The sequence below is a fragment of the Copadichromis virginalis genome, linkage group LG8 (genome assembly GCF_057382275.1).
Source record: "Copadichromis virginalis isolate Kocher_CV1m ecotype Utaka linkage group LG8, C_Virginalis_male_GT1.1, whole genome shotgun sequence".
NCBI lineage: Eukaryota > Metazoa > Chordata > Actinopteri > Cichliformes > Cichlidae > Copadichromis > Copadichromis virginalis.
In genome coordinates this window covers 31621018-31639040 of record NC_140625.1, presented here as the reverse complement: position 1 = coordinate 31639040, position 18023 = coordinate 31621018, and the positions used below count along the sequence as shown (strand labels likewise).

Here is an 18023-nt window from a genome sequence, read left to right as displayed (position 1 = left end):
GGAGCAGCGAGTCGAGGAGAGCCCGCTGTGATTGGTGGGCTCAGAAGTGGCATAATAAATAAAAACAGGAATAAATAAATAAATAGAAAGCGTCTCTACATCAGCTCCTCGCCATCACGGCGGCTCAGTCCTGCGTCTGCAGCGTCCCGGCCAGGCGGTCCCAGTGGGTGAAGTACGGCGCAAAGTTGCACTTGGACTTGAGGTGGTGAAGGTCGTGGTGGCGCGCCCCGCCGTACAGCCCCAGCGGCACCAGGCGGTGCGTGGCCCACGGCAGGTCGTAGCCGCAGTGATCCTCCACCGACAGCCAGATGTTGACCACGAAGAAGGCGAGCTCGGTGAGCGGGTGGCAGCCCAGCAGGAGGGGGTTGGCGGCAGCGAACAGGCCCAGGCTGAGGGTCTCCCAGGTGCCCGAGTACTCGGCGGTGAGGGCGGAGGTGGAGGTGTAGGTGTGGTGCACCTGCAGGAGGAGGAGAGAGAGCGTGAGGTGGAGGAAGAACAAAGGCGTGACACCGTCACCACCGCCATCGTCCTCGGGGACTCACCTTGTGGAAGGTGCGGTAGAGCCAGGGCACTCGGTGGTGCAGCAGGTGCCAGGCGAAGCTCTGGAAGTCAAAGAGCAGCAGGCACACGAGCACCTGAGCCAGCAGGCGCGGAAGGGGCGGGGCCTCCTCGGTCAGGTGCACCGGCCTCAGGTACCAGTGCAGCACGGTGAGCGGGAAGATGAAGACCAGGTGGTTGTAGAGCGTCAGAGCCAGGCAGCGCCGCACCGACGACCAGCTGACGGAGCTCTGAGGCTGCAGCTTGTACCTGAGCACCCACGCCCACCTGGTGGACAGCGCGTCCAGCAGCAGGAAGGGCAGGCAGAAGGACAGGTAGACGCAGAGCGAGAAGAGCACGGGGAAGAAGGGCGAGCGCAGGAGGGGGGCGTGTCCCAGCACGAAGGTCCACAGAGGCTGCAGCAGCATCGCCATCCTTCAGTTTGTCTCACAGTCGGAGCTCTGCTCGCCTTCATCACCACTGCTCCATTTAATCAGGCAGCAGGCCCCGCCCACACAGCGTCAGCAGCAATAACCCGCCCTGCCGTCCTTATTGGGATGTTTCCTACTTCCGGAGGGAAAATGGAAAACCCTCACTCCCACACACAAACGGCTGCTTGTCTTTGAACGTGTTATTGTCGGGGAGACTTCACACAAGTTTGTCAAAGCCACGCCCCCCGGTGCGTTCCTCCTCAAAGGTGATTAAAATCATCAAAGAGGTTTAAAAACATGTTTTTCTGCTTATCTTGCGTGTTCAGCTCTTTTAGATTAAAGATGAGCTGAAGAATAAAATCTGAATTCCAAAACATCTCGAGGATTCCTGTTGAAATGTTACCGTGGTGACTGTGACCCCCTCGCACTAATGACACGTGAGTGCTCGAAGAAGGGGTCAGGTGTAGAGAGTGCATGAGGTGAGGTGCTGTTCTAAATAAAGTTTCATCTTCCTCTCTGAAAGAATCAACGTGAAGCCTCACTGAAGTCCAGCCAGCCTGTACCTGTGCTGGGCGGAGCCTCAGAGGTACCAGGTGTCCTCAGGCTGAGCTGATGTTTCTCTTCGTGTCAGAAGCGGTGATGGTGGGAAGTGCTGGTCTGAGCATGCTCACTGACTCGCTGTTAGAGATGTGCTGAAGAGTCACAGCTTCACACTCAGCCCTACGGTGACACCTGCTGGTGCTTCAGCCTCACTGCAGCGTGAGAGTTTCAGGTGTGGACGTGGAGCTCTGAACCACAGCTGCTGTTCAGCTGGGTCTGTTCCAGATGTTCCAGCTGTGCTTCACGTTCCTCTGCTGCAGTAAATGAGTGAATCTGTGATGGAATCATTCATTAACTTTATTTAAACGTCTGTTTCATTAAATGGTGTGCAGATGCCACAGACAGGTAAGGTACACCCAATGGCGTGTCCAGCGGGGTGGCCTGGGGGGGCACAGGCCACCCCCCCAACCAGACTGGCCACCCCAGGTGCCACCCCAAAGGCAAAACAATAAAATTCAATCAAATATCAAATGTCCGATTATGTTTTCACGGTGACGCTCAGATATCCGAGTGTAAGTGAATGCAGCATCGGCTTCTGCGCTATGTGCATCAGGTTAGCAAAGGTAGGAGAGCAAAGCACGAAAGACGGCACTGCAGGAAACAATTTTTCGGTGAAAGAAAATGAGGACAGAATAAATGTCCCGGTAAGTAATATTAAGTTTGTTGAGTTTAGTAAACTAAGGTGAAATTAGAATACCAAGGAAAAAAATAACTCTTAAAGAATTATTGCAGCCGTGGAATATTTCAGACAGTATGCTACTGAGGGGAGCTAACATAAGAGTTATGAGTTATAAGATGTAATCTAAGTCGTAACATTGCTGTATGGAGCTGCAGATTTGGTTGCAGGTTAACATAGCTGGACTGGCCATCGGACTTATTTGACTTATTTTTTATTTTTTTTGTAATGGCATGAACAATGAGAGGTGGTGGATTGGCCAGATGCAGGTCGATGTGTAGAAATAACTCCGTTGTTTGGTGGTGGCTATGGCGGGGCTTCCACAGAGGCCAGCAGGTGGATGAGGGAAGGGGAGGCAGGAGGAGAGCCCCGAGGCGGCCACCAGTCCGAGTGTCAGGTGAACTGAACTTCAGGTAAGAAGTTATGACCTGCAGTCTATCTGGGTCAGATATGAACTAAGTTTAGGTGGAGTTTATTTTCGTTGTGCTGACTTTTTACCGTCAGTTGCAATAACTCATACTGCGTTCTAGCCAGCTTGACAGAGTTTTTATACAGCTGGGTGGGTGCTATGATGTTACTGATAGTGAACTTTATTTTATTCATAAGGTTAGTAGAGTTTCCAACGGCTCCTTAAAAATGGAATGGTCCCTCATTCAGAGAAAATATTACACGTTTCGTATTGAGCTGAGAAGAGATGCAGTTTGTCCCGAACTTTAGCTAGAATGCAAAAAGACACAAAGCTGGAGTTATTCTGTCTTTACGCTGCACAGCTGCCTCTTCTTCTCTCATTCTCTCCCCCTGCCTCTCCTGTTGCTACTTCAATCATGAAACTGATCAATGATCAGCTGATCGGCTTTTCTCTCTTGTTTATTTATCGCCCACTTTGCACCAGAAACAGGAAACCAGCAGATGTTGCGCTAAACAACAGCAGCACGTTTAAGCTTGATCAGCTGTTGTTAGAATGTATTTAATATTAATTTCTAGTATCAGCTGATGTTTGCTGGAGCCACAGCTGTAAAGCTGCTGGTCATTATGTCGGTTTGGATATGTGGTGAGAGGGAAACATGAAGATGAAACCAGGAGATGTCCTTACTGAATCATCAGAGCTGAACAGGTGATGGAGAAACAGGTTTACCTTTTAGGTCACATGAATGAGTTGAAGGGAAGTTTTGAACTGTTTCTGAGAGGCAAATAACACCAGGATCCTTTTTTATGTAGCTGACAGCTGGTAACTGTGCAGGGGCGGGTCTAGCAAAGTTTTGCCAGGGGGCAGGTAGGGCATTAACAGGGAAAGGCACAAAGAAATACTTTTCTTTCTTATTCTCATTTAAAATACCTAGTTTTTATTAAATAATTATCTAAATCTTACAACCAAAGTTTTTATCTGACGTAAAATGTATAGAAATCATACATATACCAACAAGACAGTGTACATCACTGTCACAACAGCGTTTGTTTTCAGTCAAAGTCTTTATGGCTTTACTACCTGGTGGGTCGGCCTGTAGTGAAAATGCCCAATTTTTTTGTCCCAGTCCAGCCCTGCAGGTTAATACTGGCAGTGTCACCATGCCAGCTGACTGTATTTCATCATCAGCCAGTGTTGTTCTTTATCAATATTACCAAAGTTTACCATAAGGCAGCATAGAAAGTATTTACTTGCTTTCAGGTTTTATTCAAATGTTAGTCTTTTCAGTTGTTTCCCCACTTTTTTCCTGTTTCAAAATCAAACACCAGTTTGTGAGAAGATTATCTTCTTTTTTTAACAGGCAGATAAAGTTTTGCATTGGCATTGGCTAATTTGTCAATTGTATGTTACAAATGTTCGTATTTTAATATTCAAAAATGTTTTTGTCCAAAACATATGTGCACTATATGTCAGTAAAAATACTATGCAAATATTGCTGTCCTTGAATGCTGAGTAAACACTGACAAAGCACTGATTGTATTTCTTGTACTTTATCAACGCAGTATCTAAAAACTTTGCACTGTAGTGGTTAAAATCTCATTCTAATAAGAGTTAAAAGTGCATTTGGTTATTAGGTTTATAGGATTATTGAATTATGGTTAACGGTTGGTAGAAATTTTTTTTAAACATTATCTGCCAATTACATCTGCCACCCTTCTCCAAATCTGTGCCCCTACCTGGCCCCCCCAACAAAAATTTTCTAGACACGCCACTGGGTACACCTGAGCAGCGAGCAGCAGGTAAATACGAGGAAAGCTGCAGACACAGTTGTGTGTGCAGAGAAAAGCACGAAGCCTTTCTGAAAGACTCATTACGACCTCGTTAGACAGGAATAATGTTTACTGGCATATTCATAAAGTGCTCCTCTTCACTTCACCCCTGTTTCAATCCAGGGGGTCAGTGTTGACATTGTGGAGGACTATAAATACCTTGGAGTACACATTGACAATAAACTGGACTGGGCTAAAAACACCACAGCACTTTACAGGAAGGGCCAGAGTCGTCTCTATTTTTTGAGGCGACTGAGGTCCTTCAACATCTGCCAGAAAATGCTGAGGATTTTCTATGAGTCTGTGGTGGCCAGTGCGATCCTCTATGCTGTTGCATGCTGGGGGAGCAGGCTGAGGGTCGCAGATGCCAACAGACTTAATAAACTGATCCGTAAGGCCAGCAATGTTGTGGGGATGGAGCTGGACTCCCTCAAGGTGGTGTCAGAGAGGCGGATGCTGTCCAAGATAAAGACAATGTTGGATAACACCTCCCACCCACTCCATGACATGCTGGTCAGTCACAGGAGCTCGTTCAGTGAGAGACTGAGATTACCAAAAAGCACCACTGAACGACACAGGAAATCATTCCTGCCTGTGGCTCCCTGTACAACGCATCCACCTAACACACTGTTTGCTGCTACAGTATATATTGTACTATTCTTAGTTAGCGTATTGTCTGTCTTGTCTTAATGTTGGTTTAAAATGGAGCACTGTAACAAAAAATAATTTCCCCCAGGGATCAATAAAGTATTCTGATTCTGATTCTGATTCATCAAGTTTACACTGCAAAACACAGATGGTTACACTGAGCAAAGAAGTTCTTACTTTAAACAACTAAAAAACAAACAAAAACATTTCTAACTCTAAGCACAGTCAGTGGCTAATCCACTGACTGATCCCAGATCAGTCAGTTACAGATTACCAGCTGATCAGTGAGCTCGAGGCTCTCAGCTGGCTCACAGAAACGAAACTTGGCGTCTCATCGTGCTGCCTTCAAGGACCCCTCTGAAGTCACGTTTCACATCACGTCCACGTGCCTCTTTTTAAAAAAATGAACTTTATGTGTCAACCACAGTAGTTTTTAACCACGTGATCCTTCCTTATATGATGACATTTGCTCCTCCGTATGAACTGAAATTTAACTAGTTTTGCAGACATGTGCAGAGACACAGATTAGTGTGGACGCAGCAGAAGTGTCCCAAACACAGTTCTGTCCCTTGCAGCCACCTGTTTGTGTTCATGGACCTGCAGGCAGAGGTCTGTGATTACAGAGCACGTGACTCCTTTCCAGATGTTCCACCTGTGCTTCACGTAACTTTATGTAAACCTGTCCATGTGAACAAGGCTGTGCAGCTTACCTGTGAGCCACCTTCACACGTCATCACATCATTTAGGACGCTTGGCGCTGCAGTTCACCTGAAATAAGCTACGTTAGAGTGGCTGAGCATGGAGTCAGAGGGGACACGCTGGGAGTGTCACCCGTGGAAATGACTGTGTAACACGAACAAGTGTGAGTCTGCGTCACCCGGCTGAGCTCTCTGCTGTACATGCATTCAGAGAGGACCGTGAAGGCCTCACGTTAAGTTTCCGTTCTGTGACGGAGCGCACGGACCGGTCACTCGGTGCTCACGCTCTCCCTCATCCTCATCATCACTTTGCTCCCTCTGAGGAGGAAGAGGGCAACATGAGGTGAGTGTTTGAGACTTCCGATCAGTCTGATAATCGATCACTTATTGGAAAGTGAAGTCAGCTCAGGGCCTCCCTTTAACCTTTAACCCAGTCGATCTGGATCCAGGGTGTAATCAGATTACTGTGAAATCTGCAGAGAGCAGAGTAAAGCCCACGCAGGGGATTCTGTTCACCTGGGCGAAACGTTTCGTCATCCAGGTGACTTCTTCAGTCTTGTTTCCTCACCTGGATGACCGAGAATGCGTGAACCGCGGCGATGCGAAGTCACCGTCCGGCCCGCCGCACCTACGACGTTGCTTTTGTTTGCTTTTCTCCGTCTCTGTTTCAAATAGGCCGCAAGTCGGTTGTGAACATGTCTGTGATCGTCGTCTCTGTCAGTCAGTGTCACCAACTGTTTCTCAGTAAATGTGTAGCGACAACATTCACAGTACTCAAACCTGAAGTATTACTCTAGTAAAATGCGTCAAAGCTGCCAGGAGCAGAACGTGAGGCCACAGAGAGGAGAGGAAGAGGCTGCAGGCAGGGTGGAGGCGAGACCTGCTGTGATGGGTGGAGACGGTGAAGATGTTCAGATATAATGGCACGAGGCCGTCAAAGGGACAGCTCAGAGTCAGAGGTGGCGTAGTGAAGGAGGACATGCAGAGGAGGATGATGGGATAGAAGATGGAGGAAGATGATGTGCTCCAGAGACCGCGAAAGAAGAAGGTAGTAACACCGATAGTATGGTCACATTAACAGTTTTTAAAAGTGAAGCTGTACTTCCAGAGGGTGGTGGTGACGTCCTCCTCCACGCGCTCATCTTTGGACAGTAATGTGATCAAAGCCGCTGTGCTCATCATACAGGTGACGCAGCGGCCTGCAGACTCACCTGAGTGTTGGTCTGAAGGTGCTACTCAGACACAAGGTAACAGATTTAAACACATACATGTAACTCAGTGTGTCTGATGTGTAATGTACACCTAGCTTCAGTGTCATATCACATGTGCGGCTTTCATTTTGAAGTATTATTTTACAACGTCATCTTGGGCCCCTCCCAGCTGTAGTGGGAGGGGCCGTGAGCTCAGGAGGAAGCCTGTGTGAGCTGCTGACAGCTCGTTACCCATCCTCCTGCTGACAGAGAGGAGACTTTCCTTCTTGGGTCTGAGAGGGGACGGTCGTCCAGAAATTCTCATTTAAACCATGATAATAAATATTTTAGTTCTTTGTTAGAGTTGAGTTAAGCTTCCTGTAGCTCAAACATGCACAGGAAATGATGATGATGTCACTCCGAAATGACAACACAGGCACGGCTTCTTCAAGACGGGCGCTTCGCTGCATTTATTGAAAACTACAAACATAAAACACGAAGGCTTTATGGTAAATGGCCTGTATTTATATAGCGCTTTACTCGTCCCTAAGGACCCCAAAGCGCTTTACACATCCAGTCATCCACCCATTCACACACTGGTGATGGCAGCTACATTGTAGCCACAGCCACCCTGGGGCGCACTGACAGAGGCGAGGCTGCCGGACACTGGCGCCACCGGGCCCTCTGACCACCACCAGTAGGCAGCGGGTGAAGTGTCTTGCCCAAGGACACAATGAACCGGCAACCTTCCGATTACAAGGTGTACTCCCAACTCTTGAGCCACGATCGCCCCGCTTTAAGTGCTTCAGTCTATCAAAAGTAACACTTGTGCTTTAACAACCAGGCCCCCGCAGATAGCTCGCTGAACTCCTTAGCGTGATTATTAAACGTGGGCTCACAGCCTCTGTCATCACGCCCAAACCTCGCGATAATAGCGGTGTAACAAAACTTGTTCTTTGTGACAAGTTAAACACACCTTTACAATATTGTCCACAGAAATGTACAAGCAAGAACATTTTAACTGCTGGAACCATCTATTAAACTTCTTTATACATAAGCCATCTCTGTGACACTGACAGATGATGTCCTGAAGTCGTTAAGGACATACATGCTGCTGTCCAGACAAAGGTGTGAGATATTGGACATGGATGGTAAAGTGCTGTTGTTAGGGCTTCTGGTGTGGCGGTAGAGCAGTACGGTCGCATAAGTACAGAGCTCCCGCAAGCCAAGTAGATAAACTCCGCTAAAACACAAATTAAAGCGTGAGACAAAACAACTTTGGAAGATGAGCAGAGGGACAACAAAGCAAAGAATAAAAGAACTACGGACACCCAAGGTAAAGACATAAAACACCCGAACAACGAGGACAAGCTAGCACCCGAAGCTAATATGGCCGCGTTTCAAAACGGACTGGATTGTATTAGCAAACAAATTCAATCACTCCAAAACGAATTGAAATCAGACTTCATGACATTCGAAGAAGAAATTAAATGAGAAATGAGACATGAACTGTCTAAATTCAAAGAAGACATCGACCAGCAGTTTCAGAACATGACTACAGAACTTAAAGAACAAGAAGGGAAATTAGAAGCTGCGCTGACCCGCACGGAAGACGTGGAGCCACGAGGCCAATCAAACCCTGACAGAACTAATGACAGAACAAATCGATGGTGACCAAATTGGATGACTTGGACCTGCGATCCAGACGTAACAATCTGCGGATCTACGGGATACAAGAGGGAGCCGAATCTAAGGCAGAATCGCTGACCCAGTTTCTGGAAGTCTGGCTCAGGGAGGAGCTTAATATTAACATCAACCTCCAGATTCAACGCGCACACCGAGCGTTAACCTCAAAACCGGCAGCCGGTCTCCCCCCCGAGGTCAGTCGTTGTCAATTTCCAACAATTCACAACCAAAGAGATGGAAGTTAAACAGGCATGGGAAAAGAAAATAGTCACTCTGGACGGAAGCAGGGTTTATTTTGACCACGACTATTCGGCGAGAATGGTGCAAGAACGTAAAGCGTACGTGAATATCAAAAAGATATTAAAGAAAGAAGGCATCCGCTTCCAGACTCCTCTCAGCAAGATGCGAGTCCACTGGCCAAATGGAGTGAAAACGTGTGGCGAAGCAGAGGAGGCTGCTAACGACCTGCAAGCGAGAGGATACAACGTGGAAAACGGGATAAACAGCCGGGAGAGAGAGAGCACCGAGGGACAGGTTTAGTTAAAAACAGACAGGCACAAGACAATATCAGAAGGACACATCATACACCAAATACATAAAGACTGGCTGCGTTGATGAGTTTAGACACAGAAAAAGCCTTCGATCGAGTCAGCTGGGACTTCCTGTACCTAACCATGGCAAAGCTCGGGTTCACTACAAAATCAATCCAATGTATCAAATCTCTCTAAATGGTAAATGGCCTGTATTTATATAGCGCTTTTCTAGTCCCTAAGGACCCCAAAGCGCTTTACATATCCAGTCATCCACACATTCACACACCGGTGATGGCAGCTACATTGTAGCCACAGCCACCCTGGGGCGCACTGACAGAGGCGAGGCTGCCGGACACTGGCGCCACCGGGCCCTCTGACCACCACCAGTAGGTAACGGGTGAAGTGTCTTGCCCAAGGACACAACGACCGAGACTGTCCAAGCCGGGGCTCGAACCGGCAACCTTCCGATTACAAGGCGAACGCCCAACTCTTGAGCCACGATCACACCTCTCTATGACAAACCGACTGCAAGAATAAACGTTAACGGCTCATTGACAAAGACATTCCAACTAGAGAGGAACTAGACAGGGTTGCTGTTTAAGTCCAACCTTATTCGCCTTGTATATTCAGCCATTGGCACAAATGATTAGACAAGACGCCCTAATAACAGGAATAGAAATCAATAGACAAGAGCATGTAATTAGTCTGTTTGCTGATGACGTGTTGATAGCCCTCAAAAACCCCACAAACTCTTTTATGCAGCTCACAGAAATGTTAGGAAAATTTGGTACGCTTTCTGGCTACAAAGTAAATATACTTAAAACTCAAGTTCTAATGTTTAATTGTACACCAACTCAAAATCTTAAGGAATGGGAAATAAAGTGGGAGGCAAAAACCCTTAAATATTTAGGTATAAATATAACCAAAGACTATGACAAACTATATCAAAGTAACTATGGACATATAAATAACAGGATAAGGCAGGATATGGAAAGATGGAATACATATCCGTTAGGATTTAGTGACAGGATGTGATAAATGTGGATGTGATAAAGATGAATATCTTACCACGATTGCTATATTTATTCCTCTCTCTTCCGGTAAGCATACCTCAAACCCAATTCTCAGAATGGGATAAGTATATATCTAGATTTGTCTGGGAAGGCAAGCGGCCAAGGGTACGATACACTACTTTACAGCTTACTAAGGAGAAAGGAGGAATGTCGCTTCCTAATTTAAAAGAATATTTTCGTGCTGCACAGATACGCCAGATAACATATTGGTGTAGTGATGATTACGGGGCTCGCTGGAAGGATGTGGAGCTCTCCACACTCAATGTCCCAATCCAAACAAACATGGGTATAAAAAAGATCCCTGAATACATAACTAAAGACCAAGATAGGAACCCGATAGTATCCTTTACATTAAATGTATGGTATGATACAGTAAAGGAGTTGAGAATTGGCAAAGAGCTTGGTTTGCTAAAATGGATAGCCTTCGATGAAGAATTTAGACCAGGAAAATTGGATCTTGGTTTTAAAAATTGGAATGAAAAGGGAATCACAGCAATTTGTTTATTAATCAAAAAAGGAGAAATTAAAAGTTTTGAAGAATTAAAACTTAAAAAACAAGGATTTTTACAGATACTTACAGGTGAGCGATTACTTTAATAAAAACATAAAAATAAAGGAAGACAAAATCCATCCTATTATAAAAATAATTATACTGGCATATAAAAGTGTTATTCCAAGAATGTTTGATGGAATCGAGACAGGAATCAACTGTATATGTTAAAGTAAAATGGGAAAGAGAGCTGAGTGAAGAAATCACTGAGGTGTGGTATGAAACATGGAAAGAACATAAGAACACAGCTCAGTCATTAAAGTGGAGAGAATTCATCTGGAAAAATCAAATTTGCTACTTTATTACACCTAAGATTAAAAATAAACAAACCAATACACAACAACAATGTTGGAGGCTGCGTGGATGGGATGGATGGGATGAACCACACACACATTTTCTGTCTGTGACATATCAGGTTACATAATTCCCAGAACCTGCCTTGTTTTGTATCTTGGATACTTGGCAGGCACTGTAGATGTAAAGGATCGATACCTGGCTCAGATTCTCCTTTTGGCAGCAAAGAAGGCCATCACCAAAAACTGGCTTAAGACAGAGACACCAAGAAAGCAGCAGTGGTAGCAATGGAAGAGGACATTATGGAGATGGAGAACTGGGGACTGGGGAAAATAGTTAATGTACGTTTGTGACTCTCTGTTTTTCTGAACGTGTATTAAACAGGAGAGGTGTTGAAATAAAAAGTGCTGTTGTTAGGATGGTTGTTTCAGCTGTGATAAACTGACATGCTGTTTGGACACCATGGGAGGGTCCGGGCTCTCCAGGACGTCTGTGCTCTGTAATGACTCATTTTTAGACCATGTGTGAACATGAACACAGAGCTGAGAGGCTTTGTCTTTGTGACTCTCTTAAAGTGAAGGTAGCAGCGCTCTGCTCAGCAGGCTGCAGCAGCTGCAGTGTCACTTCACCTGGGATCTGAAGAAGGAGGACGTGGACCTGGAAAACCTGAGCACCCGACTGCAGGAGCACATAAAACTTCAGCTCGGGCAGCGCGGGGCAGTGACTCGGTCTTACAGCTATTTGGCTTATGTCAGGTACAGTTTCCTCAGCGGTGAGCAGTCTGATGACACGAGATCTGACAACTTACTTAACATCAGTTGTGATGACCTGTTGGTCCTCAGGTATCTTCAGGACCAACGAGAGGAAGCGCTGTCACTTCTAAACCAATCAGAGGAGACCATCAGGGAGAGTTATGGTGATGAGAGTGAGAGGCGGCTCATTGTGACATATGGAGACATGGCCTGGCTGAAATACCACACCGGAGACTACGCACAGTCACAGAGCTACTGCCAGAGAGTTGAGGACATCCTGGTATGTACAGCACCCGTCCATCCAGCCAGCCAGCCATCCTCCATTTCTGCTGCTTATTTCGTTTGGGTCGTAGGGGCAGCAATCTAAGACAACCTCCTCTAACTCATGTGGGGGGACACTGAGGTCTTTCCAGATATAATCCTTCCTGGGACCTCCTTCTAATAGAACATGTAGCATCAGGAGGCCTTCAAAGGGTTTCCTGCTCAGATGCCTGAACTACCTTAACTGGCTTGTTTATATTTAGGGCTGGACCAGGTGACCCTGAATCCTCCCTTAGTTATGCTGCAATAGGCTGCCAGGGATTCCCATGATGAGTCCACTGTCAGAGGCCATAAGAAGATCATTTGTAACCTTCACTAAAGCTGTTTCTGTGCTGTGATGAGCTCTGAAACCTGACTGAAACTCTTCAAATAAGCCTCTGCAGATGATCTGTTAGCTGTTTGACAACTACTCTTTCAAGGATGTTTGATATGAAAGGAAGGTTGGAGATTGGCCTATAATTAGCTAAGACTGCTGGGTCTAGAGATGCTTTTTGAGTAAAGGTTTAACTACAGCCAGCTTGAAGGCCTGTGGTACATAGCTGATCATTAGAGATAGGTTGATCATATTTAAGATCGAAGCATTAATTAACGGCAGGACTTCTTTGAGCAGTTTTCACAATGAGATAAAGGGTCACTGAACTGTATGTATACCATCCAGCCCAAACATTATGAGCACACGCTGCTGAATCTCTGACACGTTCTTCTATATTACAGTCAAACCATCCCACTGGTTCCTCAACAAGGCTCCTTCCAGAGGTGTACGGAGAACAAGCCTGGACCTATCTTAAGTTTTCGAGGTCTTCTCTTTCCAAAGCCATTGACTGTTTCCGTAAAGCACTTGAGGTACAGACTCACGACAGTGAGTGGAACGCCGGCTACGCCATCGCCCTCTTTCGCACAGAACAGGTCAGTTTCATAGGAAGTATGAAGACTCAATGAATGGTAAATAGCAGAAAAGGAATCCGTCAGTTTAGTGTCAGCGTACGTTTCAGAAGACTCAGTAATGACAGTTTAAAAGAAGAACATTTCAACAGGGTACATTAATGGGTTTCTTATCTGCAGAGGACTTTGGAAAACTTAAAGAAAGGTGAAGAGTCCCCGGCCATCACACAGCTTCGCTTGGCCCTGGAGATCAACCCTGATGATGCAGTCCTGCAGTCCATGCTGGCTGTGAAGCTGGGGGCCTATAAGGAATACCAAGAAGCTGAGGAACTGTTGAATAAAGCACTGAAAACTGATCCTGATAATCCTCATGTCAACCGCTATATAGGAAAACACTTTCGTAATCAGGTAGGTCTGAGTGGAGACTCATCTGTCAAAGACATCCACCATGCAGGGTCGGTCTTGGGCTCAGTTGAAAGTATTGTGTTGCTATAAAAAGCAGCCAGAGACAGATCATCATAACTGTTTCATACAGAGAAATTACAAAGAAAGTCGAGGTCCTTCTGTTCCAGGGCAGAGGCGGAGCCAGGCATTTTATACACCCGGGGCTTAGCCCTAAAGGGTGGTATGCATGTGCGAGGGGGGGTTTAGAAATGACTGAAAGATTTATTAGGCTGTGTTTTCAGTTTGGTTCAAAAAAGAATGACTTCATATAGGAAAAAATATATATCACATGTGCAGGGAAAACAAACCAGGGCTGTATCAAGACACGAGGACTAAACCCCGATTCAGCCAGACCCAGAACTGATCCGGAATTAAAACAGGACTACAACAGTTCAAAATCAGGACTACTGAGGACTTAACCAAAACAGAATCAGAACTAGATGATAGTAGCACTAAAAATCATCACAGACCTGCACTACACTTGTTTTTAATTCTACCAAAGTCCACTGTTTAGATTCAGAAACGTTTATATAATTATTCAGCCTCGTTGTGCAAACAAGCTGCAAAACTTAATAAATATAGAATTTGAAAAATAACAAATGGTATCTAAAAAGTTACACTAGGTACTGGATACATGTTCCGATGAGTTTTGGCAAACAACCATGTGACTAACAGGTGACTCACCTGCTCTTGTTCCCTCTCTCTCTCTCTGTTCCTAAATTTCTTAACTTTAAGAGTAAAGAGAGAAACTATCTGTATTTCTTAATTGCAAATGGCACCAAATTGTATTCAAACTGAGCCACACTTATGCAGCTCCACAGTTCTCTTCCTGCTGTTTTGTTGACATCTCTTGATGTTCCCATGTCACAGAAACAGCCTCTGTGTTTTGCCTTATATGCATCCACAGCTGTGCCACCAGTTTACTCACATGGACTCTACGAACCAATCAGAAGCTTCTTCAGCTCAGAATGGAATCGTCTGCAGTTTCTTATTAATTAACAAACTTAGTGTATATGTACTCCTAAATTTGATCAAAGTGATAAAAATAGAAGCTCTGTCTCTCTTTATTCTGACATTTAACTCATTCAAAATATATTTCAACATTTATTTATACAAAACAAAACAAGTTTACTCTAAATTGATGTTGTACAGTAAAATAATGTTTTTATTTTTTCTCCCTAAAGTGTAAATATCTGGTTTCAACTGTGAATATATTGCTGTGTGTTGAAGTTCCTCTTGTTTTGCATAGAAATATACTGAACAACATCCAAAGCATAATATATAAAATAACATCTGAGTTTTTTCTTTGAAAGAAGCTCCTCATGTCCATTCTTGTTCATCAGTGCATGACTGAAACCGGTTTAGAGAGTTTGTTTAGCTGTGGAGGGAAACAACTGAAAATATGAAATAAACACATGTGAGCTGAGACTCTGTAAAGAAGCAGCGTTGTTGTTGTTCGGCTTTTCATTTCACCATTTGTTGATTCACTCGAACAGCAAGTAACGTAATATGGGTCAAGTCTGATATCTTTCGTCATATTTATATTATTTGTACAGTACGAATGATTTGCTTTGGTACCTGCTCAAACTTAAGCTCTCCTCTGGTCTCTAGTGATGGGTCGGTCGCGAACGAAACGGCTCTTAGAGCCGGGTCTTTGACGTGAACGACGCGAGCCGTTTTGTCTTTCTCTCACCCTCTCTCTCACTCCTTGTGTTTTGCGCTGAGCAGAGGGGGGAGGGGCGATAGTTACACTCAGTAGCATAGGAACAGAGCGAGAGAGAGAGAGAGAGCAGGGACCACAACGTCACATTAGAAAGGTATAGTAATCATCCACAACTATTTTCAGTTGCAGATGATAAAGGATTCAGAAAGTTTATTCATGCAGGCCCATATGACAGAGAATGTGCATGTTCTTTCTGTTTTCATATTTTAATTTATATTTAATTGTGTTGTGGTTTGCAGTGTTTGTGTTGTTTCACTTTAAATTTGTTTAAAAGGAAAAAGCTGAAAATTTAAATAGTTAAAAGTTGAAATGTACATATTATTTATTACATTTTATGTGGAGTGAATAAATAAAAGTATATTTATATTTACGGTGGCCCCTAGAGACAAAACACGTACAAACTCCAAAACACGTACAAACGCAACAGAAGTGCTCCAGGATGCTAGGGGGCAGTGTTGAGCTTTTGTTATCTTGTGGCTACACAAGCCAGCAAGTACCAACAACCAGATCTGGTGTGTGGTAGTAACAGGTAAATGAACTTTTTATTTAATTATTTGAATATATATGAGTGCCTGTGTATAAATACACAAACAATACACACATGCTTTCAATTGTGTAATTTAAGTGATCTAGGCTCTGTTTGGAAGTTCAGTTCATGCTAGGAATGTGTTTTGGAGTTTGGAGTTACGTGTTTTGTCTCTAGGAGCCACCGTATATATTTATATATAAACATATATACGGTAAATAAAACCACGGGTTTTTTTACATTCGTAATTTCTTTTGTGCATAATTTTATATTGTTGTTGATTGTGTGTAGTTATTGTTTTATACAGTTGTCAGTCAGGCATCTAACTGAAAAAAATTACACTTGAAAAGATCCCGGGCTTCTGAAAAAACAACTTAAGCCGAGTAAGCCACGCCCCTCTAAAGTTTCATTTTACCATATTCTTATTTGACTGGGAGGTTATCCTGTGTCTGTTTAATTCACTGAATCTTCTCCTCTGAGCCAGGTCTCAAAGGCTGTGGTTGCCTTTAGATGCTGCGGTGATCCTGTGAGTTTCACCTCCTTCACTGTGTTTCAGAATCGACTGGATGAGTCTATTGATATGTTGGAGCGAGCACTGAAGCGGGCCGATCAATCCCCTTTCATCCACCACCAGCTGGCTCTGTGCTACAAGATGAAGAAAATTGCAGAGCAGAGCCGCCGGCCCAACAGCGACCAGAGTAACAAACAGCATGTCTCCAGTCCAGTTCAATAAACGCAGCTCAAATCTAACCCTGATTTCTTGCCCCACAGGAGCGGTGCGGTACTGGAGGCGTCGTTGTATCCATCACCTTAAAGTTGCTGTGGAGATAAGGCCGTCCTTTGTCCTGGCATTGACTGATCTGGCACAGCTGTATGCAGAGCAAAGGGATTTGAGCAGGTACTGGTCTGTGCAAAGCTGCAGTGCAGTCGCTCTTTTGTTTTTGGCTCTAAATTCATCATCATCATCGTTTCTGGTTCCTCAGGGCTGAGGAGATTTTCCAGCAGTGCTTGAAGCTAGCAGAGTCGGAGAAAAGCCTTTTTCAGACTGTCCATCAGCGCTACGGTGACTTTTTCTTCTTTAACAAAAAAACCGAGGCTGAAGCCATCGCCCACTACACTCAGGTGAGTTGGGTGTAGTTTCCCAGACTCTTGGTGATGTGCAGCTGGCTTACTGGAGGCCGGAGCACTGTTCCAACACTCCACTGAACTGTAGCATCAGCCTGTTAATGTCAGATTTATTTTACATTTCCACCACAGCTGAAAGGAGCTGTCATAGACTCTCAGGTCATGGCTTCACACTTCGTTATGCTGTGTGCTTTAATACCCACGAGCAGCTGGAGGTCCACCTAATACAGTGGTTCCCAAACGTTTCTTGCTAGGGCCCCTTTGTTTACAAGAAAAATGAAGTCGGTTTGATTTATCTCGGTGTCTTCTTATTTCCTCTTCAGGCTCTGCTGTTACCACCCTGCAAGTATGAGTGGAGACAGTGCGCTAAGGTGAGCACAGGTCACGAGTCGTCTGGTGTTGGGGGATCAGAGGGTTTAGGCCAGGTCAGATCTGGTGAGAGCCTGGTGTGACTGAAGACTGAGGTCGAAAAGCCAGTGTGAAACATCACCACAGTTCACATGGTTTCTGCTGGAGGGCTGCTGGGTATTGCAAACATCTTCCACCAGTTACCTGGAAGAGAAGGAGAAACTCAGCCACAGCAGAAGAAAACTGGCTTTGTGGAAACTTCTAATATTTTTCAGCTGAGAAGAAGAAGCAGAAGAACGAGAAGAAGGTGGAGCCCTGCTGTTTCCCAACATGGAGGTCACAGAGTCCAGGTCACAGGGTGCAGGTCACAGAGAGACACTGAATGTAGTAGTCACTTACTTTAAATACACAGAAATCCATCTTTCTTTGTTCCTCCATGTTTTTTCTTGCAGAGACTGAAGCAGATCGCTGACAGACGTCTGACAAAGACGCGGCGTGATGGTCAGGCGCTCGCTCTGCTGGGTCTGGTGGCCAGAGCTGAGGGCGACAGGAAGAAGGCTGCTGAGTTTTATGAGGAAGCTCTGAACTGTGATGAGGACAATGAAGAGTACCTGTGTGCTGTGTGCGAGCTGCGCCTGGAGCTGCAGTGAAAGCGCTGATGCTGAGTTAGAGCTGCAGGCTCAGGACCGCCGTGGCTGCTCCTGGCTCATTAAATGCTGATTTTTCCCTCATGTCTCTGTGTCTTTGAAAG

General features: G+C 45.1%; 2 protein-coding genes across 2 annotated transcripts in view; one reads left to right on the top strand and one right to left on the bottom strand.

Moving 5' to 3' along the window:
- LOC146704069 (cholesterol 25-hydroxylase-like protein) overlaps positions 1 to 1015 on the bottom strand; it is a 1319-nt gene extending 304 nt beyond the window's left edge. The window contains exons 1-2 of the mRNA XM_085467114.1: positions 543 to 1015; positions 1 to 457 (exon numbers count right to left, since the gene is read on the bottom strand). The exon at positions 1 to 457 is cut by the window's left edge and continues 304 nt beyond it. Of these exons, the coding sequence (XP_085323240.1) occupies positions 125 to 457; positions 543 to 971 (762 nt within the window). The 5' untranslated portion in view covers positions 972 to 1015 and the 3' untranslated portion in view covers positions 1 to 124. The remainder of the gene's footprint in view (positions 458 to 542) is intronic.
- Positions 1016 to 6048: 5033 nt separating this feature from the next.
- On the top strand, positions 6049 to 18003 carry LOC146704068 (interferon-induced protein with tetratricopeptide repeats 5-like). The gene is made up of 10 exons (XM_085467113.1): positions 6049 to 6168; positions 11727 to 11906; positions 11994 to 12183; positions 12939 to 13130; positions 13287 to 13514; positions 16356 to 16497; positions 16571 to 16697; positions 16783 to 16921; positions 17248 to 17295; positions 17725 to 18003. Exons 1-10 carry the CDS (start codon positions 6164 to 6166, stop codon positions 17920 to 17922), a joined length of 1449 nt encoding a protein of 482 aa, XP_085323239.1. The 5' UTR covers positions 6049 to 6163; the 3' UTR covers positions 17923 to 18003.
- Positions 18004 to 18023: the final 20 nt, after the last annotated feature.